A 25,837-nucleotide genomic window follows, 5' to 3' on the forward strand; every position below is an offset into this window, starting at 1 on the left:
CCACTCCTTTATTGGGAAAAACCCTAGTGGCAATATACAAGTATTTATTTGTCCACAGAAAAGACTTTTTACTAATATTTAATTTATTTAATTTGTAATTTAAAGACCGTGACCTTTGACTCGTCTACTTATGCATGTGATATTTATCGAGGTTGATGTTATTCCATTAGTTGTACCTAATTTTTTTAATAAATTATCCTGTACGTAAACAACTTGACAATTTTTTATACTTTTTTAAATATTTTATGTCTCATTTTTCTAAACAAATGTTTCTAACTATATATAGTATGTTTATAAGGCTAATCATGATATGAAAGTTTTACTTTTTGTTCTTAAACATTGTTTTAGATACTTAATATGGTATTAGATGATGCATAGTACTTACAATCAAGAAGATTAATACATTATATAATACTTATAAGTTTATTAAAATTGTAAGAAACATGAAATTTGGATACATATTTCGCGTAAAAGTTTTGGACGAGTTTGAAATTGAATTTTTGGTTACTTTAAAAAGTAAACTTTACCCGCCGATAACCCGGAAGCTCAAAGTAATGAATGGATATCAACCGATTTGAGATACCGCGTTTCTTGTTTGTTTTAATTTTAGGATATATTAGTATATAAAAAGAAAATTGTATAATTTTAGAAGAATAACAAGAATCAAATATGGAAACCATATATTAACAAAAAGTTTTACCATAAAGAGATGACTGAAGCACACTCAAAGAAAACCCTATTTCTTTATTTATGACATGACTTTGTCTAGATGAATAAAATGGTGGTGACATTTGAAAAGTGAATATGAAATGTATAATATGCATTTAGAGAAACTGCCATTTATGTTGTAGTTTAACACATGTACATCACATGGTGTGTGGATGATGATTACTATTTGCATATATATTCATTTGGATAGTCCTTCAAATTTATGTCACCCTTTGGAACTCTCATAACCATCATATGCAACTTTTAGCCCCCCTCACACTAGATAGTAATGCGTAACACTATTTGATATAAGCAATAGCTATAACTTATAAGTTGCGTGTCGTCAACATAAAGAGTAATGCTATATTACCATAAACTCTATTCGTAGGTTTTTTCTAGGCAAAACATACAATACTGGTTGGTGTTAGCAATGCTATGTTATTGCATGATTGTGTATGTTCTTTGGGAAAGAGAAGTTACCCATTCCACACATCAAGAATGGAAATCATGTACGATACAACTTACACCGCACAATTCACACATTATTATAGCATGATTGCATCGAATCTATTCGTTTTCGGGGAGTAAAATAATTGAAGTTTTGAAAAGTAAAAGGCTTTTAATTTGAAGTAAGTATTAACCTAGCTAGAAATGCATGAGACAAGTGAGATGGTCCCCAAGCTATACCAATACCATAACATGTTGTATAGGATTAACAAAAACTCAGAAAGATGCAAGAAAGTCAATATTATTACTGCACCAATTTTGTATCTTGTGATGTCCACACCCCTCTGCAGATGCTCTCACACTTTGTCTCTCTCCCAGTGCTAACTTCCATGTCAATTGTCAAATATTCTCTCTTCATCTTCTACTCTTTTCTAAAGATTTAATTTACAAATACAATCCCTTCTTATCCATCTACGGGTCGAATTAGCTACGGTTTACGCCTAACGTGTAACCTCAAACAGATCAAACACGTTGAAAGTCGTCCCGTTGTGTGTTTCCATGAGTTTAAAGCCTCTTAAATAGTGTTAAAATAGTGTTATTATGTTGGTAGTAACTAGTAACTTAAAACATATTTAAGATATTAGTTTAAATAAGTATTAAACAAAAAAGATTAAAGGTCAACGCAAAGGTGTGGATCTCAGAAACTTTGCAGAACCAATGAATTTGAGATTCAGAATTCAGAAGTGAGATTCCATATTTGCATGCCAAATTGGACACAAGGGCCAAGGCCCAAAAGGGCTTTTATAGCTGGCCCATTGTAGGCTTATAGGCTTATAGCTATATAATATTCTCTCCATTGGCTAATTATTTGAATTATAAAGCTAGGGGGTACAAGTGTTGAAACAAGAAACTATGGGGTCTAAGTGAAAAACTGGAAAGCAAAAGCCTTGTTTCCTTCATGAACTTAACAAATTTCAGACAATATGACCAAAAGGGTAAAGAAGATATAAAGCAAAGCTTACATTCCAAGTTTGCAACTGAAAAGGGTATGAGGCTAAAATGGTAAATTTGACATAAGAAACACAAGGTTTGGGTTCATTGACTTGACTTTATGGGTCACAGTGATGATTATTAAAGAAAAAGAAACCATGGTTAACTAACTAACTAACTAACTAGACAAAGGATAAAGATAGCAGCTTTTAACAATTAACATACATACACATGATAATATTAATTACACCATAAGATTGAATAAGAGGAAAAGAATATACTTATGTTTTTACTGGATTTAGTGACAAGGAAAGGATAATAACAAAAGGATCACTCATCAGTCATCACTGGTATTAACTTTGATTTCCATTAGCTCTTCAATCGGTTGACGACACACCGGACACTTGTTTGATTGAAGCCTCAATGCTTTTGCACACTCGCTGCATAGACACTGAATCATGCAAAAAAAAGTTAAAATAAAATATAGAATCTAATAAAAAAATCAAGCATATAGCAAATAAACAAATCTGGTGTAATCGACGCGTATACAATTTTGACCGTGTACTTATGAACAGGTCAACTTGATTTATGTCTTCTTTCTAATGAATTAGACAGGTAAAACTAAAGAAATAGCTAAAAAGATTGGTTAAACGGGTAGCAAGTCGGCCCATGTTCATTTCAATACATACAAGTGATACAACCTGCTAGATTGCTTTACACAAAATATTATATTATTTGTAATAATACTTCCAGTAATCATATTAAATGCACTGACAAAAAGATTTAGAGTAAATTACACTTTTTGAGTTTGTCCTTTAGGTATCTATGAAAATAACTGGAACCATCCTTTATGTTCAAATTTGTTTATACGCATCTCGTCCTTAACTTTCCACTCACGAGCATTAGTTTTTTCTGTTAAGTCTGGACACGTGACTCGAACACGAGGGTATTTTCGTCTCTTTTACAAAGTGTAAACACATTTGAACATAACGGATGATTCCTATTATTTTCTTAGTTTAAGGATGAACCTGAAATTTGCTATATACCTAATGCACAAAAATGAGCAAAAATGTATTCCAAGTCAACCCGGTCCAACCTGTACCAAAAGTTACCGTTTTGACCTAAACAAATTTTGACCCGTTACCCAACCTTCCCATTTTGGCATTTTGCCACCTATACCTTCGAGGCTTGATCCACATATAGTTTGTTTACACCCCCCAACAGGCCCATTTCCCTACTTCAAGTTACATATAGGGTCTTTTAATACATATAATTGAAACCACAAATTAAGTTGGCAAACGAGCAGATCGAATAGAGGTTGTGTTACAGGTCAAAACAAGTAACTTTTAGAACGGGTCATGTTCATAATAACTAGCATGTGTCAAATATAATTCACTTTTGGCAACCTTCAAGGCGTTCAACCTTTTTAGCTTCTTTTCCTAGCATAACCTGAACTGAATAATTCTCTAATAAAACGGGACTAAATTCCCACCTCAATCAAGAACAGATGCCAACCATACATCTAACCACCACATTAACCTAATTGACCATCAAAATTTAAAAGAAATAGTTAATATTTTATATGCAAGCAGCAAGAAACTTACCATATGCCTACATGGAAGTACAGCAGTATCCTTAGGTTCAGTCATACAAATAACGCATTCTTTTCCCGAGCCCGTATCATCAAAACTTTCCTCAGATTGCGCAATTCCATAAATCTCACGTAACTCATAACGAACTCCATCAATCCACAATATTTGTCTCATGACTCTAACTTTAAAAGGGTCCCCATTATTTTTCTCCAAAACAGCTTGTGTGATCTGTTTACGAGGGGCAGAAACGGTATTTGATAATGGGTCATAAGGATGCTCATCAATAGAAATTAGAGGTGCGGTTGTTTCTGCAGCTATGACAAGTGGATACACATCTTCCCCTGATGATGGTTTTGAAAGAGAGTCATAGTCAAAGAAACCAAAGTCAATGCCGGTTCCTGATGCCTGTTGGAATCTTTGACCATGGCCTTTTTGGAAAGGGACTTTGACTGGTACGAATGCATCAGGGTATACTGGAACAAACTTGCAATCGGGCTCTTCTTTTGCAAAGTAATAAATTGTTATGCTGTCATTTGAAAATTCAACAGTGAAAAATAATTAGTTGTGAAAAGAGAAAAATAATAAGGATATCACATCATCGAAAACACATAATTGACCCGATAGTCAGAAGCAGAATTGTGTGTCTAAACATTAAAAACATTTTACTTCCGCTTTAAGTCACAGCAATCAGTTATCAGATAACTAATTCCTTCCAAAAGGCAAATTTGGTTGTATATGTTTAATTAAGCCGTTATAAATTCGGATATCTCACCATCTAAGACGCAAAATCAAATTCAACATATATGCAAAATCATATAAAACTGTAGTGCAAGACTATTATTTTGTAAAACTATTATTAAGGTACAAATGCACCTTTAGTGTTAAGTGCGGTACTGATGTTGTAACTGGCAAATGTAATAAATGAAAGTATAAACCTTAGAATATTTGAAAATTATCAGAAAAACTATATTACTAAAATAATATTAAACCTTATTTACAACTAAAAAGATTTATAAAGTTGAAAGCTTCAGTAACATATAATGTTTATTATGGGGTCTAGTAAGTAGGTTTGGATAATCGGGGAAGGTTAACGTGCTAAACGTGATAATCAAGTAGAGTAATTATATATACAAGTAGAGTAATTATGTAATTACATCATAGAGTAATTATTATAGAGTAATTACATAATTACTCTACTTGTATATATAATTACTCTACTTGATTCTCACGTTTAGCATGTTAATATCATTTGTATTTGATCCAAACCCTGGATAATCAGCTTCATACTAGTTTCAATAAAAACCGATTATCAAGGAGTACAATAAAATCACCTATCACCAATCAATTTCAAATGGCAAGGTATATCTAAACACCACCTTCAAGATTTCAACAAACAAAATATCACAGATGATTATCTGATTATAACTATTCAATATCAAATAATCACTTTCAAATCGCACATCCAAACACCCCTTGCTATAGTGGGATGATTTATGTCTCTGATTATTCAAGCAGATACATTTATCGACATAAATGGACTCCATAAGAATTACAATGTCCCTCCTTTTAACCAACCTTTTCATTACTTCAGCATTAGAGTTTGTAAGCATAATGATCAAAAACCACCTAGAAGGTAACTAGCACCGAAAACTAGTAACAAAGGTAAAGCAGAAAGAGTAAGATAGGCAACTAGGTAAGAGACAAAAACTAGCTAGGACTAATCTATACGCCCCCTAAAAGTCCATAGCCTTTATTCGACTCTCCAAGAACTCGTGTCACCAATCATGTCCTTAGAGAGATGTGAGTCCCAATAAATCCTTCTATCTATTCATCCCATGTAAGTCCGGGCATGACTCTGCTCCTCTTTCCCTCCACTGTGAGGGTATCCACGCTCCTTACAAAAGTAATCATACATTTCCTATGCACATACCCAAACCTAGGCCTGTAAACAAACCGACCGAACACGAACAAGGGCATGTTCATGTTCGTTCATTTAACTTTAAACGAACACGAACACTTAATCGAACACATATTTCGTGTTCGTGTTCGTATATTTAAAAAATGAGCATGCTCGTGTTCAATAATGTTCACTTGTTTAAATTCTAAACGAACATATATGAACAAATGTAAATGAACACAAACAAACATAAACGACACATAAATGAACACATATAAAACCATAAGTGTATGACTCTTCAAGATTCAAGATAATATTTAATTATTTTCTATTAATATGTAAACGATCATACAGGGACATAAATGAACATAAATAAACGGACATAAATGAATGAACGAAACATGTGTTCATGTTCGTTCGTTTAATTAAACGAACACAAAAATTTGTTCATGTTCGTTCGTTATTAAATAAATGAACATAAACAAACTTCCCGCTGAACAGATCATGAACACCGAACGTTCGGTTCGTTTACAGGCCTACACAAACCATCTCAATCGCCCCTCCCTTATATCATCCGAAACACATCACCCTCAATTTGTCCCGTAAAACTTCGTTCCTTATCCGTTCCAACCTTGTGTGCCCAGACATCCACTTCAGCATTCTCATCTCTTCCACCTCCAACTTTCGCGTTTCGTCTGCTTCATGATCCAACAATCAACTATGTATAACATAGCTAGGACCTAGGCAAACTACAACCCTATAGAATTTCTTTATTAATCTTGTTGAGAACCTCTAGTCCCAAAAAACTCAACTCTCGACAAACGACCCTAGATACTACTAAACCTTCAATGGCTGAGTGATATCCTCTTCGTTATCACCACTTAATAAGTATGTTAACTAAATCGACAAAACTACAAACTATAAACTACACATCAATCTCCATTTACAAATTCAACATGAACATCAAACAATACCAAAAACATCCGAAAACGCTAACCTGCCGTCGAACAAAGCATCAAAGACGAACGAAACGAGATGACAATCCGGATTATCCTTATCAACCTCCACCTTCAAAGTATCCTTATGCAAATTCACATGGTTCTTAACTTTCTTCGCCTGGTTATGCTCCACATACGCCGGTGGTGCCACAGACGGAACCGGAAGCGAAACCGGAACCATATAAGGCGGCCGCACCGGTGGACCCCAACCATAATTATAATTAGGTTGCAGTTGTGGTTGTGGTTGCTGAGGTTGAGTATAACCTCCATAATTAGGTCTAACAATTAAAGCATGATTATTATTATCTGTGTAGGGATGGTAGGCTGGTGGTGGTGGTGGTGATGAGTAGGATGGATCGGTGGTAGGATATGGTGAAGAGGATATTAGTTGTGACGGTGGTGGGGTTTGATGATAATAAGTGTTGTTGTTTCGTCTACGGTTGCTGCTTAATGAGATGCCCATTGATTGATTAATCAATTGATTTTGCTGCTGTGATTATATTATTAATTAGTAGTGAATGAAATGAAGATGAGATCTGGTTTTGATTTGACGAGAATGGAATGAAAGTCGTCAATTACGAGTGTAGCTGCTGCTGCTGGTGATGGCGGTGGTGGTTGAATTGTCAAGACACGGTTTAGACGACGACTTCAACTACAATATTGATAAAATATGTGTAGTAATCGGGATTAATCAAGATTAATTGAAAATAAACGGATAGGATTTTAATCTATAATTCTCAGTTTTATATATATACATACACATTTTTACATGCAATTTCCAGTTTTTTACATATACAAACATATTTTGGCTGGAATGTCTCTTAAAACCGATTGTTTTTGTTGGAATCTCACACAGATTCGCCGTTGTTTGTTCGGAATCTCGCCATAAACCGCTAATTTTGGTTGGAATGTTGTCGGAAACCACCGATTTTGGCCGGATTTGACCATTGACCGATTAAATGGCCGACTAGTCAAATTAATTAGTGATATGAGGACTGGGGATTAATCGGTGACTAGTCGGGATTTTTATGGTTCGGTTATTATGTTAAACCGAAGCCATCTGTTTTTTGAATATACAAACTGTTTGGTTTTTAGTTTTTTGGTTTCGTTTCAATTATATTGTTTTTTTTTCTATTCCTATTTACTACATAGTATGCAGCATTGCAAAAAAGTAATAATAATAGTAAATGAATAAAAGAAAATGATCATTTTAAGATTGTAAGAACATATTATGGTACCATATATATATAATAAATTTAATAAACAAAAGTTGGTGTGTGGTACCATATATATATAGTACCAATCTTTGTTTATCATCTTACTCATCTTCAAAATTTAGTTTCAGTCTTCATAATTTTCGACACCATCAATCGGTTCGGTTCGTTTTCCGATTTCTAAAAAATGGATAACCGAAAGCGAAAATTCGGTATTTCAACAAAACAGAAAACTAAGCATTGGTTAATGTTTTGGTTATGTTTTTAAAGCTAATTCGGTTTTCTGCTCAGCCCTACCGTCTCACAGGAAGACTCGTTAGAGTATTGCGCTTGTTCTAAGCGTTGTTCAAGAAAAAAGTTTTTGTTAGGTTATATTTACGGAATATTTACTTTAGTCTAAGACCACAAAGACATGAATTAGAATTGAAAACAAGAGACTCAATGTTAAACCCTTGTTTATCAATATGAATCATTTCATGTTATAACATGTTTATATCAGTTCTGAAACTAATCAACAATTCAAACACTAGAATGTCTTTATCATTTGAATCAGGCTCGTCGTGTATTGCATCAAATACTTCTCCTGGTTGATTTTCTATTTTCCAAGATAATATTCACTACTTTTTTTTTCTTTTTTTTTTGTGGGTCGTTATTTTCGGTTTAAAATTTGCCGAAGCCAAAACAATATTTCATTTAAGAAATAATACAAGAATTAAGAAATGATAGAAGAATTATGACTAAGGTTGATGAAGGTAAGGTATGTTTGTTTATCTAATTTAACTTTAACAATAAACAAACAAAAACACGTAGACAGATATGCTTTTCTTATTTGTGTTCATTTGTCAAGAAAAAGAACTTATAAGGTGCGATTGTTTATATGCCGCACGAAACACATCATGTATAAACGAATTTAAAATAAAAAGTCTGAAACATAAACATCAATGAACAAAAATAAAGTCGTAATATTAGACAAGTTGATGATCATAAAATTAAAGTCAAAATAACAAAATATTGTGAAAAATTATTTTAGAACATGCAAGCTTTAACTGCTTCGGTGCTTCACGCTATCACCATTTTTGTATTTTACAGTTCATTATATTGATCATCGAGTTGGTAATTAATTGTCACGCTACTGATCATCACGCCATTGTACTTGGATGAGTATGAGCGTGAGCAATTTCACGCTATTGATCATCACGCCATTGTACTAGTTCAAATAGACATATCATAAAAGAGATCTAGCTAAGTTCAGCAAATCGACTAACGACACAATTGGTTCCCAACTTGTGATTAAAGTTCCCAACCACCATCTTTAAAACATCGGGAATATTTCCCGGAAGCTTTCATTTTCAAATACTAATGATGATTATGACAATATGCACCAAAAATAAATCAAACACCACACAGTTGGCCAACATGTTTATGTAAGCCTAAAATAAAACATGCACAAAGAAAACACGAGGTCTTTACAGTTACAGGTATTATTAACTTTTACAATATGTGACCTCAATTTCATACCAAAAACGAAACCAAAAGATAAAACTAATAAAAATACCTGTCTGTATCATATGCCCCGAGAACCAACCATTCATAACTAATTGCACATCCCTTTCTTATTTATGTTATGCAATCAGCATGAAACTTCACCTTACAAAATCGACTTCAATATGAAACTTACGGCTCTTTCTTCAGCAAAGGCTCCGCGAGACCCCTTTGAAACCTAGATGAAGTAGAATCATCATCACCGGACTTCCTTGGTGTTTGACCTCCCTTATTTTGACCTCCCTGCTGCTGCTGCATTATTTAATATTAAAAATAAATATAAAATGCACATGAGAATATAATGTATCGAAAAAGATGACTACTTACAGCCAAAGCAGTTAATCTCCTAACCGAAGGAGCACGGGCTACAGATGAAGCAGCTGCAGCTGCTGCTACACGTATCCTGTGAAAACCAAACATTGGTCAGTTTTATTTTATAAAAATATGGATCAGTATTTTATACAACTTTAAGTACCTTTTATGCACATCAACAAACTCATCCGTCTCATCTACAATTTCCTCCTACAAAGATCCACAAAGTTACCAAAATCCAAATCATCAACTTAAACAACCAAAACCGATAAAATGATGCAATGAGAGAATGTGAAAATATAAACCTGAAGGAGCTCTTCAAACACATCTTCCAATGTGATTATACCAATAACTTCACCTTCTTCAATCTCTTCAGTTGAATAAGGCACTCCATTTGTTTGTGGGGCCACTTTTTCAACATCAATTGTCACGGTATCGGATTTGTCACCCTGCTTTAATACCAGAGGATTTGTAGATTGAACGTATTGAATGGTGATTGTTTCTTGATTTGGTTCTTCTGCAAGTGTCGGTGGTTTTCTGCCTTTTCCTTTTGTTTTGACTACAGCTGCCATATGACTGCTTCCTTTTTGGAACTCGTTTAATATGTCGTATAGAGGCATGTCAGCTGGAACCCTGACGAAATATTATATAACATATCATGATTAATGTTATAAAGCTATAAAACAATTCATATTGACTTTAAAGTGATATAATAAGTTGATAACACACCTTGGAATTCTCCTAATGGAGACCGCACTTACTGGAGTCTCAGTTTCTGCTCTTACAGTAAGAAGACTTTTCACCTACACTTCAACGATATCATTTTCAAATTATTATATTACAATGAGAATCATTTTTTAGTGAGACGTTTTATGCATTCTGAATACACTTTTGACACATTCGATCTGTTTTAAATATTTGACCCGTTAGAGATGTTATAACCAGTATTGACTCTTTACCAAAAACAGGGTCGAAGATGACAGATTTAGTGACAACTTACCAATAGAAGTCCAATAATATTTCTAGGGTTTCCAGAGTAAACGGGGACTCTGCTGTGACCTCTTGCAAGAATCTTCCCCATTGCCTCCCTGACATATTAACAAACTAGATAAAAACATATAAATTGAATGGTTGAGAAGAACTCTTTAAAAGATTAACAAGTTTGAATATTTACTCGTGAACTTGTTAACTGTTAAAAGAAGACCAAATGATAAAGTGATAGTATAATCATGTTGAAGTGCAAAACTCACCAATCTAACTTTGAATTGACATCCAAAGAAAAAGTTGACTCGATTGGTGTCATAGCCTCCTCTGCAGTCTGATCAGAGGAAACATAGTAATAATATAATACACCATAACTCCATATAATTGAAGAAAAAAACCATACTATGTAAACAACGAGTCTGAAATAATACAAATGCAAGTTTATGATATGTAATACCTTTTCAGTTAAATCTAGTGCTCCACTGATAATTGTTGTCTCGTCATGAGTGAGTTCACCTCCTTTACCGGCCTGGAATATAAACGAATACCATTTATTCTATTAAAGTCATTTAGAAAATCATTACTATGTTCTCAAAATAATTAGAGCACACAAAAAATTAACCTCCTGGCCATGGATTGAAACAAGGGCTTTCAACTGAGCTCGTCTAAATAAAGCATCATTATGTCCTAGTACCAAATCAAGCATCTGAAATCACAAATAAGTGTAAACATAAGCTGCATTGTTTCATTAACATGACTATACGAAATGACATGATTATGAGGAAATAGGGCACACGATATATGAATCGAAACAATTACTTTGTCTATTCAAATAACAAAAAAATGTCACAACATACAAGCGAAAAGTAAGAACTTACCTTGCCTATAGGATAGGCAATTGGATAGCAAACTATCATCAAACCCTTCACAAGCCAAATTAAACTAGACCCTATAGCAAGTCCATATCTGGTACATACTGCTTGTGGAATCACCTGTAATATGCAAAAACAGTTGATTTTAACAGATTGATACACATATACATAAAACTTCAATTAAAAAAAAAATCTGATTTCTGTGAGCTACCTCTCCAAAAAACAGAACAAATGTTACAGAAAGCACAATTGCAACTATTTGATTGAAAATCTTGTCCAGGTATATTGGCAGGGCCTGTAGATTACAACAGCATAAACCATGAACACTAATATTGTTAGAAAAGCTAAACATATGGTGAAAAAATAATAATGAACTAATAGTTAATAAGAAAATCCAAAAGAAGAAAATATTACCTCCATGGCAGCTGCATTGCACAGAAGCAATGTCACAAGAAGCTGATGCTGCTTCTGAACCACCGGAAATATAACACCTGAACACCATAATATTGCACAAAATCAAGATCAGAAAATAATAAATACAATATCCAATGCAACAAAACAGGTCCTACACTCCTACACACCGAAAACATTTATAAAATCCCAAAAACATCTTAGATCAAATACGATATAATAACCGTATATAATAACCGTCACCGAGACAGATAAACTGGCACTTTCTGCACAAAAAATTAAAGCAGATGCTATATTTCCATTTACAGAATAAGGTGTCAGAATCATCTTTTAAAGTCAGAATCAAACTTTAGGTAAATGCCTTAATCCTAAAAGCTAATTCTTTATCTATTCACACTTTATACAAATATATAAACAATCCTTTTCCATAGAATCATTTCATTCACACCTAAATTAACCTATCAAATGATTCAAATTCTATTTAAATTCAAATATAATTAACCTATCAAATGATTAAAATCCTAATTCCAAACTTAAATTAAATTCAAAACCTAATAGGTAATAACAATAACAATAACAACCTGCTTGTTTCTTTTCGACGGGTGTACCGCTTCGTTGGAGGATTTCGAGCTCAACGAGACCTAGCGACATCAATCCGAGCGTAAGACCAGACATAATACCTGCAAAAATGACGAGAAAACACGAGATGCCGACGTAGAGGTAAAACATCGGCGATCCGAATTCGATTTCAGCTCCTAACGTCGAACCGCTAGGGTTAGTAATCGCCATTCGTATCATCTGCACTGCGTTTATCGCATGCATCATGTATATGTATAGATTCAATCACAATTCAATTCAATAATCAAAATCACAGCTCGTTAACGGTTAACTTGTTGTTGAAATTGAATATGAAGTGTTAATTAAATGATGAATGGATTCGATCTGACAGTGGATGAGTTCTCGATTGGGCGAGAAGAAGACAAATTGAATTGAATCGGATCGGATTTATGAACCAGCAATTATTCCGTTAGGGTTAAGAGGTGCATTAATTAGTTATATTATTATTAGGCTGAGGGGTGTGGGGGGCGCGAGAGGGGGCGTGAGTGGGGGCGCCATCCAATAATATTGTGACGTGTGGCAGAGAGAGAAACTTGATAAGATGGGTATTGGTAGTGGTGATAGCGCCCCGGGGCATGGTGTGGAGGGGCGCGAGAGGGGGCGCGAGCGGTTTATTTTTTTATTTTTTTATAAATGTATTAAAAAAACGTATTATTAAAAAAACAAGTAATTATTTAAACAAACACACATTAATTAAAAAAACACATTAATATATAAAAAAAATTAAAGTACTAAAAAATTAAAAAAACACATTAATTAAAAAAAATTAAAAAAACACATTAACATTATTCTTATTCTTCGGCTTCGTCTTCTTCGATCAACCTCTTCCGGATACGTTCCTTTTGTTTTTCCATCAGCATTTGGTCGACCGGATTTAGGTGGCTGAAGTCTCTTGCAAGGAAGTCCAAATCTCTCATTCTTTTTTTTTCCTTTTTGTCAACAGAGACCACCTCCAGGGTTTTGTTGAATTTATTGAGGGATTCAACAAGATCGTTGATGTTTACGGCTTCCCCCTCAGCCGGTTTTTTCCCCCTGGCGTCCCTTCCCAATGGCCGCCTCCTCGGCGGTGAAGACGTTTCCTCCCCCGCAACGTTTAGGTCGAATCCAACCCGGCAATCCGACCCGTCCGTTGTGCTGTACGCTCCAGACGAACTAGTTTTAGTCCGTTTCGGCCCTACTTCCGCATCAAGGTCCGGCGCCACCAGCTCAACCCACTTGGCACACCTTCTCAACCTCTCCCACAACTTTACACCGTCCCACGTCTTCACCGCCCCATACCTCCGCAGGCACTCCTGCTTCCACTCTTCGACAGTGAAATTATAGACCGCCAAATCGTCACTGCCACTTGGTCTCATACGACCGGCGTTCCTGTTGAACAGATTAGTAAACAAGCCGACAAATTTTCTAATTTCGGTCCACCGACCCGAAATCATATCGGGATTCCGCTCTGTACTCCCAACGAGCGAATAGAACGTCTCCCTAACCTTTGTCCAAAAGACCTTGCTCTTTTGGTAGTCGGCTGCAAAATTATGTAAATAAATTTGTAAGCCATTTAACTTTTTTATTTAACTTTTTATTTACAATCATTTTTAAAAACGTTAAAACAATTACCGCAACGCCGATCCTCAGAAATGGCTATCCAAGCCCGACACAGGGCTTCCTTCTCATCCGATGACCACGGAGTGATTTTCCGTTTCGCCCTTCCGGTCGAAGCCGAACCCGACCCGTCCGTTGCAAGTTGTTTTTTCCGGTGGACGCGTCTTCTTTGTCCCGCAGCTTCACCTTCTGGTTCCGGTTCTTGTGTCTCCGGAACTACAAAGTTAGGAGACGGTTGCATGTTGGATGGTTGAAAGCCGGATGATTGTTGCGACCCCGAATAAAACATCGGTTGTTCCGGTGCCGACCATAAATCGTCGTAAGGGTAATCTGAATCTAGGTTTGGGTACCAATTTCCAGACATGTTTTTAAAAAAAGGTTTCGAAGATAGGGTGATTTTGGGTTTTGGGTGTGGTGTGTGATATTCGTTTTGGTTGTAGTATGTGAGAATGGTTGTGTTTGATATGTATTGTGATATATGTATTGTGATATATATAGATGATTTTGTTAAAAAAAAAAAAATATTTTTATTCATTATTAAAGCCTTCCAACGGCTCTTTCCCATTTCCCACAGCCACTCACGCGCGCGAGCCTCCTGGCGCCTGCCTCGTTTTCCGCTCTCGCGCCCCTCTCGCGCCCCTCTCGCGCCCCGGTGGTGTGGCTCTCGCGCCCCGGGGCGCTATCGAAGTCCCTCACGCGCCCTGACTAGCGCTCCGCACCCCTCAGCCTTATTATGAATGATATGTATCTATGGGACTTGTGACATAGATCATCTCGTGAAATGTGAGGTGTGGTCACCAGGTATTGAAAACGAGACGAGCTGCTCCCGAGTTACTCGAGCTGAAATTGATAAATGTTTGAAATAAATCGAGTATTTTCAAGCTCGAGCAGACACGTAGAGCCTCGACAAGCCGTATATTTTTGTGTTTACTACTTTTTTAGACTTTTATGTATTAGTTTTACACTGCATGGCTAAGCTCGAACCGAGTTTTGGCTTGTTTAAGGTACGGGAGGAGCTCGAGCCGAGTTTTGGCTCGTTTAAAGTTTTTCTCAAGTCGTATAAAAAAATATATATAAAAAAAGATGGTGTGATTTGACAAGTTTGCCCTTACAAATTTTAGAAACTATGAGGACGGAAATGACTAAAAATAAGTTTATTTTGAACGGATATGGCAAAAGTGAGCTAACCATATGGATGAAAATGACAATTTATTCTATTTACTTATAAGGGTATTTTTGTCATTTCATAAAAACTTAACAGACTAAAACTAACGGAGTTGATGATTTGGACTGAAATGACAAAAAAATGAAACCACAACGACAAAAATGATTAAAAAAATTGGACGGAATTGACTAAAAATGCAATTCACAGAGACAAAAGTAACAGTTCTCTCTTAATAAAATTAATAATAAATGAACCAAACTTAAGTTTTAAAAAAGAGCTCAAAATAGCTCGAAATCAAGCCGAATTCGAGCTCAGCTAGGCTGCTTTACTCCCTTTGGCTAATTGCCACATAGGTTATTATATTTTATTATATTTTGTTCTGATTTAAGTGGCATGCCATGGCGGCTGATGGTGTGGGATTAGGTGAATTTTTGTTGTGTTATGTGGTCACGTTGTTGTTTAAAGAGATGTCACTCATATTTCATTTCTAGAGGTTATGATTGATTAGCTGAAAATGGAATGTACGGTCTATATTATGTTAAGCAATAGTGATACTGGTTTCTATTTTCATGTTGTTGCATGTTGGTGTCTTATTAGGAGGAGGTTAAGAGTGTATGACATGTGACATTAGTGATGTACTTAGGATTTTTTTCTACGAATCAAACAAATTGTCTAATTGTTTAAAGTTTAACGATAAGCATACTTTAAGTCAGGTTGGATCATATAATAATTTGTTTATATTGTTTTCTTGAACGAGAAACAAAACTTGTATTATTAGTGGGTCATATAATAATATATCTTTATCATGAACTAAATAAAGTGACACTGTATTATAACTAGATAAAAGTACAATATTATATGTTCTAGACTTGGCCGCTCGGAAAAAAAAGCTATAAAATTTACAAGTTTCTCTTCTTTTTCACTTGGATCCTTTAGGAACCGTTAATGGAGACGGTGTCAAAAGTTAAGGGGGGTAGTTTATATACCTCAAAAAGATGAAACCTTTAAGGTAGGCGGCTACCCTTTCTGTCCACAACACTAACAAATTCAATTCAAATCAAATAGAAAATAACGAACAAGCAATCAGACTAAAAAAGGTCCAAAAATAACATTTTTCATATTAGAATTGTTAAAATGGTCAATGAGTACTAAACCATACTCAGATATTTTACTTTTAATTAATATTGAAATAAAAATTATTGAAAATTACCCGAAGTTAGTTTTTATTAGACCATTTGTTGTAGATCACCAAGAACGAAACACCATTTCACTTCAGCCACATTTAACCAAAAAAGGAGGTGTTTCCCACAACACTACCGTTACGGCGTTACCCATGCAAACACCATCTCTTTTTAGCCATCCAACGTCATTCTCTTCACACCAAGCCCCTTCTTGGTGAATATGGTTCTCTTCAAACTTATCAATTATATGCAAATACACACACTTTTATTTTTTTATTTTTTTATATTAAACCACAGCGTGCTATTTAATGATAGAAGGTTAAAACTCGGTTACGTAGTAATGACATAAAGCTTTTAACTAGCATTGATAAATGCATAAATGAAAAACCTCAAGCTCTCTTCTATCTTATCTTTTTAAAAGTCTTATCCCCTCTTCAGTTCAACCTACCCCGACCATGACTTCTCTCTAGATGTCTTTTCCTTTTGTCCCTCACCACAACTTTAGGGCATCTCCAATGGTGTGTTGTTTGAAGGTTTAAATCCTAGGCGGCTCTTAGATGGAAGAGAGAGAGAGAGAGACAGAGAGAAGGAGAGAGAGTGAAAAGAGTTTGGAATTTCAATATGGTTTGTAAGGTGTGTATGAGAGTGAGAATGAAATGAGAAAGAATTTGAATGGATGATTAAGATGTTTGAATTTCAAACCATCACAAAGCATTGAAGACGCTCTTAATGCTACGAGGTTGAAAGCTATTACGCACAAATATGTCACTTCTTGAATGATAGACATGTGACCACGTGTTGTTGAGATCAACTAGGAATTGACCAACATGATAATATTCTTCAATAAAAAAGAAGTTGGTAAAGAGTAAAGTAAAGAAAAAGGAAAATTATAAGAACTATTAACATTTAAAAAAACTGAAACTTACAAAAATACCATATAAAAACATTTAGAGTTAAGTCTTTTTTTTCGTATTCATAGTTTGCCATTTTACTAGTTTAGTCCAACTTTGATATCTTTAATCCTTGCGCTATGGTTTCATTTTATAATCATTTTCTTCCCAAACACAACTCTGTTAAATTTTATGTGTATTTGTTTTCATAACTAGTATTGTACGACAAAAAGAAGTTGAAAGTGAAAAGTGTTTGGGGTTTGCGATGCTTAACAAAAGCAATTAAACGTGTGTGGCTTGCATAGTTTATCTTAAACACGACAACGTTATAGGCCTTCTTTACATCATATTTGAGTGTCTCATATTTTTGTCTTCAAGACATGTTAGCAGCCAATTGTTGTAGCATTAGGGATGAGGCTCAGAAAGTTTGCACTGCAATGCCTATGGTCAGAAGTATAGGAAAGTCCCCAGTGTTTTAACATATTTGACTACACAAACAGAAAAGGTAATTATGTTTAATGAAACAAAACTTCAAAAGGAAAATATCATTCAAGTCAACCAAATCAAGTTTGACTTCAAAAATAACTCGAGTAAGACAATTATACTCTCTGAAAAGTTAGACCTACATGCTAAACGTTGACAAATATGTTTTTTAGATTATTTAAGTTTGATTAAAAAAAGTCAACTGAACATAAAGTCATTACCAGGTATAATTCCATTAGAGTTTGGAGACCCAACTGGTGCAAGAATAGTAATTCGCTGAATAATTATATTGTTGCATGCCTGCGTCAACCAACTATATCAATAAACAACATTCTATAAAATAAAACCAGAAATGACACATGAGTAAAACATATCGTTCATACCTGCGACATATTGAATGTACATTCCATGAATGCGAGTCAATCAAAGAATTCGAGTACATAAATTCAATTAAATATGGTTGTGTGTACGTCAACTTGCCTCCACGAAATTTGTCCAACCACATGCCTCGTTAACCATTGGTCGTCTCATTGTTACGTTTAAAAAAAAACAAACACTGACGTTAAACACCTGACCCCAAACCATTATGGCCTGTTACCGACCCGACCTGCCCGCCAAATATGAGGCTAATGATTTCCTTTTGAATTTATGTTGGTCACCACAGAAAAATTTAATTTTTGGGTCGTTTCAGGCAGAAATTGATAATTATGTGCTTAATGAAACAATGCTTACCTTGCTTATTCGGGCCGTTTTGGGACTAAATGGCGAATGCAGACTGCTGCTGCTTCAATCATCCAGAACACTTTTAGTTGCACGTAGTTCTTTCCAAGCCTTGGATCTACCAGAGTACCAGTTCATCAAAACCCTTGTTTTTAAGCGCTTGATTCAATAGAGGTTGGGCCTTAAAGCATATGATCATGAAGACCAATGATTTTAAGTTTAGTAAAATAAAGAGAACTAAATGCGGCAAATCTGTATAGTTTATAATGAGCCTACCCATACACACGTCCCGCTTGAAGCATACTCATGAGACATATATCCGAGCAAATTACAAAATATTTCATTTTCCTATAATTTTATTTACAAATAATAGCATCAAGGAGAAACTTATGTAATACTTTGGATAAGTTTATTTTAAACAATCTTTTTCAACCAAATCAAGTCTAAAGCCTATATCAATCCACAGTACCCGATTTGTACTCGAGCAGCCAATGAACTCATAGGAACCATGCTTACATGACCTAACCATGGTTCTATAACCCAATCCAACAGAAGCTTAGGAAGCCATAAGAAGAAACCAAGCCTGACTACTTTTTCCATGAGCTGACCAAGATCGGGATTAGATCAATTCATATACAGCATTAATAGCCAGTTTCTGATTTAAATAGTTGTCAACATTGAATTTTTCACACCTCTCATAGTAAAGTCTTTTCAATATTATTCATTAGCAAAGTTTCACAATAAAAAGCTCAGGCGAGCATAATAGGCCTCAATGGTCAGCCACGCATCAGCGCATAATGTAGGTACAACCAACTAAACTAACAGTACAACCCCATAATGCAGAAACCATACAAACGCGATTAAGCACAAACAAACAGATTTTAAAACTGGAAACAAAAAGGAGCATACCTCACCAATCTAAACTGGGTTTATCGATTCACCACCCCCAACGTCCGACACCAACAACGGTTATGTTTTATCCACGTCCGGATTTTACCGACCGAATAAACGTCGTTTTAAATACTTTATTTGTTTATTAACTTGAAGAACGTTTTTCTTAGGTTTTAACACCTGAGATTTACTAACATTGCTTTTACCGTAACGAACGTAATTAATATTCACCGAATTCGTGTCGACTCACTATCGTAACGCAACTAGTTCATAGACTAGTTGAATCTATTATTCAAAAGTCAAAACATGATATTTTACCATTACCGAAGGTTCGAGTATTTATCCGAAACAGTAATATCCAATCTCTGAGTATCGGTAAAGCTGTTACTTGTTACTCGTTACAGATCCATCAATCAATCAACAACCAAAGCTCACAAGAACAATAACCACCAATCAATCAATTAAACGATGTCGTGTTGTATGGGATGCTGTGCGTCTTTAACCTGCGGCTTGTGCACATCAGCCGCGTCAACGATCACAAAGAAGTCAGCTAGGCTCGGCTACTGCGGACTATTTGGTCTCTCGTTGATCATCTCGTGGGTCCTTCGAGAAGTCGGCACGCCTCTGTTGAAGCAATTCTCTTGTAAGTTGTTCTATTTGACGTAAATTACGTGGAATCGTGAATTGGGGGTTTGTTGTTTGATGTTGGTTTTGGAATAATTGAATTAGGGTTTTGTAATTCGGGTCGGGTTTAGTGGTTTTCGATTATCAAGTTTGGATTTTAGCTTAAAAATAGGTTGTAGTGTGAGTTGCATTGATTACACGTGTTCATGATTGGTTACTTGAAATGCTAAAAAGGTTTAATTTTACAAGTTTGTATCTGTTAAGCTTTTATCGGATAAGCGAATGGTTCATGAATAGCTAACCGAACAGAATTTCGTGTTCGTGTTTGTTTGTTAAGGAAATGAAGTTGTTCGTGAACGGTTCACGAACAGAAATGGACAGACAAACAATGTTTTATTTGATTTGGTTAACTGAGAATGGTCAGTGCTGACGGTTTGGTCCGGCTGCCAAGTTTGTGTTGCTTTTTGTGAACATTCATATTCATATGTTAGTTTTTTATATAAATTACTACATGATACTCGTATATATTTTTGTTTTATAGTTGATGATTTTGCTTAAATTTTTATGATAAGATTAGAGAAGTCATTAACAAGTATTAAAAACCTTTAATGAACAAACATAAACAAACAAATATTAATGAACATAAACGAACAAATTATCTATCGGCTGTTCATGAACACAATGGAATGACGAACGAACATGGCCTTTGTTTGTGTTCGCTCATTTAGTTAATCGAATGAAATTTTTTGTTCATGTTTGTTCATTTATTAAACGAACTTCCCGCCGAAGAGTTTGCCAAATTTTTGGATCGTTTACAGCCCTAAAAAATAAGAGTCAATTGTGTGAATTTTGAGTTAAATCTCGCTAGCTAATCAAGTTTTTATTTTGGGATTGATAGGGATCAACACTTCTGATACACTTTCTGATGAATGGTTCCAAACGCAAGCAGTTCTTCGTGTCAGTCTTGGAAACTGTTTGTTTTTCGCAATACTGGCGGTAATAATGATCGGTGTAAAGGATCAAAACGACAGACGTGATGGCTGGCACCATGGTGGATGGATTTTCAAGATTGTGATTTGGGCTTTGCTTATTATCCTCATGTTTTTCCTTCCAAATTCAGTCATATCAGTTTATGGTTAGTTTAGATCCTTTTGGATCACTAATGGAGATCATTTACTCGGGTTTTGCTGTTTTGATCAAAAGTTTGTATTTTTGTAATATGCAGGATTTATATCGAAATTTGGAGCAGGGTTCTTTTTGTTAGTTCAAGTAATAATATTATTGGATGCTACACATTCTTGGAATGATGCTTGGGTTGCTAAAGATGAACAGAAGTGGTTAGTTAATACTTAATAGTTATATTCCTACTATTTCTTCATTTCTTTTTTCTTTTCTGATTTATTTGTTATGTATATTTTCAGGTTTGTTGCTTTACTTGCAGTATCGGTTACTTGCTATATCGCTGCATTCACAATATCCGGGCTGCTGTTTATCTGGTTCAACCCGTCTGGCTATGACTGTGGTCTAAATGTCTTCTTTCTTGTGATGACAATGATTCTAGTACTTACATTTGCTATTATTGCGCTCCATCCCGCGGTAACCACATGTTTTTTTTAATCTTTTTTACAACCCTTTTTAGGTATACAATCTATAGAGTTGACTCAATGATCTTAGTGTTTAAACTTTAATTGTGATGCTATTTAACAGGTGAATGGTAGCTTGTTGCCTGCTTCGGTTATTTCAGTTTACTGTGCTTATTTGTGTTAAACTGGTCGTTCTGCTGAACCTAGAGATTATGCCTGCAATGGATTAAACGGTTCCAAAGCGGTTACCACAAGTACACTGATTCTTGGTATGCTTACAACTGTTTTATCAGTTCTATATTCAGCTCTGCGGGCCGGTTCTTCAACAACATTCTTATCCCCTCCATCTTCACCAAGAGCAGGTAAAACCTGTACAGTTTATCATATACATTACATAGCTTGTTCCAAATTGGATTCATGAAACTGAACCTGGGCTCCTGGCAAACTGACCCGTTGTATAGTTTGAGGTTGACCCAAATGAACCCATATACATGAAACTAACATTTTAGCTTGCACTCACCACAGGCGAGCGGTCACCATTTCTAGAGTCTGAAGAACTAGAATCAGGCAAAGACAAGAAAGAAGTTGAAGCAAAACCCGTGAGTTACTCGTACATGTTTTTCCATCTGATATTTGCACTGGCAAGCATGTATTCGGCCATGCTTTTATCTGGATGGACCAGTTCAGAAAGCTCAGATCTAATAGATGTTGGGTGGACTTCAGTTTGGGTTCGGATTGGCACCGAGTGGGTCACTGCCGCGCTTTATATATGGTCACTGGTGGCTCCACTCATCACCGTGAATTTTACTAGACATATGTTTGGTTGGTTGGTTGGTATGGTCATATATGGGTTTAGTATGTGGATTTGTTTGTTAGGTGTGTGAAATGTAATGTAAATAAATCTAAGTGCAAATATGATGCTACTATTGTTCTCAGTGGCGGACCCAGGAATTTTTGCCAATGGGGTCCCATATTTTCGGTGTTCAAATTTTTCGGGTCGGTCGTTGTTCAGGTCGGGTCGAGGCGAAGAACATAATAAAAAACAATATCATAATAAAACTTTCTTTTCAATCATCACTACCTGAACGGGTCAAAATGGGTCGGGTTGACACATAAACACTTTTGTTTTCCCTTTCTTAAACATTTTTGAGATAGAACCTAGATTCACCCTTTCATAAACATGTGTTGAAAACCATTAACTTAAACTAGTGAAAAATAAAACTGATATTTTAAAGTGTTTGAATGTTTCTAAAGAAAACCATGCATAAAGTTGAAAACAATGATATGTATTTTAGAGGTGTTTGAATGTTTCCAAAGTTATCATTGCAACATTAGCAATCAAATGATTGATTAACACTAAAAATTAACACAAAAAACCAAAAACTAAGCCTTGTAAGACTTGAACCCATGACCTTTCAAAGATAAAACAAGGGACTTTCCACCAAACCACTTCAACATTAATAGTATGGGTTCCAAGTATTAAATCTTATGGGGTCCTCAAAAAATTTAATATACCGCTTCTAATAAATTTTTAAAAAACATTGGTGTCCCGGGACCCCGATCCACACTATGTGGGTCCGCCCCTGATTGTTCTTGTGTCTTTCAAATATGTATTGAGAAACCTAATAGCTATTGGAAATAATAAATATTTTAAAGTAATGTATCATTCTTTCGATTCGAGTATTAGGGCGGTATGCGTTCCGCCTTGCCTAACTAGCCTAAGGTCTCACAAAACTTAACATACAGGCACCCATAAGGAACCATTTTTGGACTAGTTATTGATATAGCTTATTATATTTTATTTTGTCAAAACCCGGCGGGTTTTGAGCCGGGTATACCCGACGAGTATTTTATTAAAACCCGATAGGAAACCCGAAACTCGATGGGAAAACCCAAAACCTGACAGGTAAGTACCCGATTAAAACCGACGGGCTTGGGATGGACTTTAATAACCGGGTAGGGGTTTGGGAATACCTAAATCCGACCAATTGCCATCCCTAATCCCAACTAAGTTTTGATGTCGAAGTTGCCTGTTTAGAAGTCCATGGATGTTTTGTGAAAATTGGATCATTTCTGCTTAAGTTTTTATACTCATTGATGATTTTTGTTTTTTGAGGATGGACTACAAAAAAACCGGTTTCAGTCAAACTGGTTCCCAAACCTCCGGTTCCTATGGCAATTCGGCCTTTTTACTATTTAAAACCGTTTTTTTCCACTAAAACCGTTTTAAACCGGTTCTAAACTGAACCGAACCGACTTGGACTAGCTCGACCTCTCTTGCTCCTAAACCGAACCGGTTTGGGTCAAACCGGTTTTGACCAAACCAGTTCGATTTTAGAAACCTGTCCGGTTTAGGTGAAAACCCGGTTTTGTACGCCTCTAGGATGGACCAGTTGTTTAAATTTTTACGGGCAAAACACTTGCGCGTCATAATCGAATAAATTGATAATCGAACCGATGAACACCTGTTAAGTGTTAACTACAAAAGTGGTCTTGTGATACTCTTATCTATTGGTGGCACAAGCTTGGTCCAGCCCGTTAGCTCAGCCCACCCAGCCCATGAGACGAGAATTGTGTATAAATACACTGAAACCCTAATCACTAGATCATTTCCACCCCCTGTAACTGAAGCCACCATCTGAGATCTTCAAGGTAAATTGATAACATATCTTATATTAGGGTTTTTAAGTTGATGTTATAGTTTAATCTCGAACATATCTGTAGTTTGTTTAGTGTCTATTTTGCTGTTTCTGTTGTGTATAAACTGAAATTCAGATTTGTTTTAATTAATTTAAACTTAGATGGATGATGAACTCTCTACTGCAAACTCTAAAGAGTCCTGCTCATGCTAATATCAAAGGTAACTATATCTCAATAATACATACTGATTAACTTGTGACTTGAAAGTTTATTTAAGTAATAGTAATTAAGTTAATTACTTGTCCATTTCAGCTAGAAACTTTAAAGAATTACTCATAGCTGTTCTTGGCCTCATGAGTGCTGGATAAACCACAATCGCGAGTCTACTCATGGGAACGGGACATTCGAAATCATCAACGTACATAAGAATATAAGAATATACACATGAGTGTTATGCCTATTGAGAATGAATAAGGACGGATCGGTTTTAGGCTGGATATCAAACCATAGGATCGTATTATTCAATTATAATTGACGATTACAATAGTTTATATAGATGACTAAGTTACATTCTAATACCCTCTATTATAATATGACCACTAGTCTAATAAGGCGGGTGTAATAAGAGAACTGTTTATAGTTGATCACATGATGCTCGTTGTGGATTGCAACTAGGATTTCATCCTTGGGTAAATTAATTGGCATCCTTTAGCGATATTTGCATTAGGGTTTAGGGATGTGGTACGCTGTCTAAACAAGGTATGTTTGGTTATATTATTTTATTATATTTTATCAATAATGTATGCTTCTAATTATTTTTTACTTTTTGCAGGTTGATTTGATGTCGGCTGGGAGTATGTAAAGGCTAGAAGACACGTTCGTAAGCATCTTCTTGCTGTTGGGCTTATGTTGGACAGAATCCATTTTGTCCCTGTGTGTTTATTAACGAGCGAAAATGTTCCGAGAATACTGTGTGGCACCACGAGTTTAGCTTCGCAGAAGTTCTTTCACGATTAAGCGTTTCGCCTAAATAAATACGACCTTTCCGCATGGTTTTTGATAAATGGGTTAGTTGGGATGAAATTGAAGTTAGAGGACAGGTCCATTATGGGAGATTGGTGTTAGGGAGGCATATATGTCTGAGCAAGTGGAGGACACGGGTGCTAAAGAAAAGCGACCTTTTCGCATGGTTTTTGATAAATGGGTTGGTATAGATGAAACTGAAGTTAGGGGACAGGCACATTATGGGAGATTGGCGTTACGGAGGCATATACTTTTATGTCTGAGCAAGTGGAGGACACAGGTGCATGGGATTGCAATTGATGGTGAGGGGAAAAATGAGGTAACTCTCATGCCACTCTTATTGTGTTGCCATAAAGGCGTGTTCTGCGTGGTGATAACTAGCGTAATTTGTCGTGTTGATATGCATACCAGACAAGAAATTGAGTATCGATATGGTGTGAAGCCGAGGTTTTGTCG

At 35.6% G+C, this 25,837-nt stretch overlaps 2 protein-coding genes and 1 pseudogene across 4 annotated transcripts; 1 reads left to right on the forward strand and 2 right to left on the reverse strand.

Annotated features, from left to right (window-relative positions):
• Positions 1-2,469: 2,469 nt before the first annotated feature.
• On the reverse strand, positions 2,470-7,110 carry LOC143552458 (putative E3 ubiquitin-protein ligase LUL4). The gene is made up of 3 exons (XM_077042673.1): positions 6,632-7,110; positions 3,750-4,263; positions 2,470-2,596 (listed from the first exon to the last, which is right to left on the reverse strand). The coding sequence occupies exons 1-3, from the start codon at positions 7,093-7,095 to the stop codon at positions 2,483-2,485; spliced, it is 1,092 nt and encodes a 363-aa protein (XP_076898788.1). The 5' UTR covers positions 7,096-7,110; the 3' UTR covers positions 2,470-2,482.
• A 2,270-nt stretch (positions 7,111-9,380) lies between these two features.
• Positions 9,381-12,830, reverse strand: LOC143552480 (DUF21 domain-containing protein At4g14240-like). Of its 2 annotated transcripts, none has more exons than XM_077042694.1 (13): positions 12,549-12,830; positions 11,971-12,047; positions 11,768-11,851; positions 11,563-11,676; positions 11,307-11,390; positions 11,142-11,213; positions 10,951-11,018; positions 10,701-10,788; positions 10,430-10,503; positions 10,006-10,333; positions 9,864-9,910; positions 9,716-9,791; positions 9,381-9,634 (listed from the first exon to the last, which is right to left on the reverse strand). In XM_077042694.1, the coding sequence occupies exons 1-13, from the start codon at positions 12,790-12,792 to the stop codon at positions 9,521-9,523; spliced, it is 1,470 nt and encodes a 489-aa protein (XP_076898809.1). In that variant the 5' UTR covers positions 12,793-12,830; the 3' UTR covers positions 9,381-9,520. The 2 variants fall into 2 exon arrangements, with proteins under 2 accessions (XP_076898809.1, XP_076898808.1); XM_077042693.1 differs by having other exon boundaries at positions 9,385-9,637.
• A 7,060-nt stretch (positions 12,831-19,890) lies between these two features.
• LOC143552497 (uncharacterized) lies at positions 19,891-25,220 on the forward strand (annotated as a pseudogene). The gene is made up of 7 exons (XR_013138665.1): positions 19,891-20,154; positions 21,034-21,270; positions 21,361-21,472; positions 21,557-21,731; positions 21,843-22,080; positions 22,244-22,515; positions 25,191-25,220. The product of XR_013138665.1 is annotated as an uncharacterized LOC143552497 (transcript).
• The last annotated feature ends 617 nt before the right edge of the window (positions 25,221-25,837 follow it).

Source organism: Bidens hawaiensis, unplaced genomic scaffold (assembly GCF_021521415.1).
Source record: "Bidens hawaiensis isolate Kalapana, Puna unplaced genomic scaffold, B.hawaiensis_p1.1 tig00016935_1, whole genome shotgun sequence".
Taxonomy (NCBI): Eukaryota; Viridiplantae; Streptophyta; class Magnoliopsida; order Asterales; family Asteraceae; genus Bidens; species Bidens hawaiensis.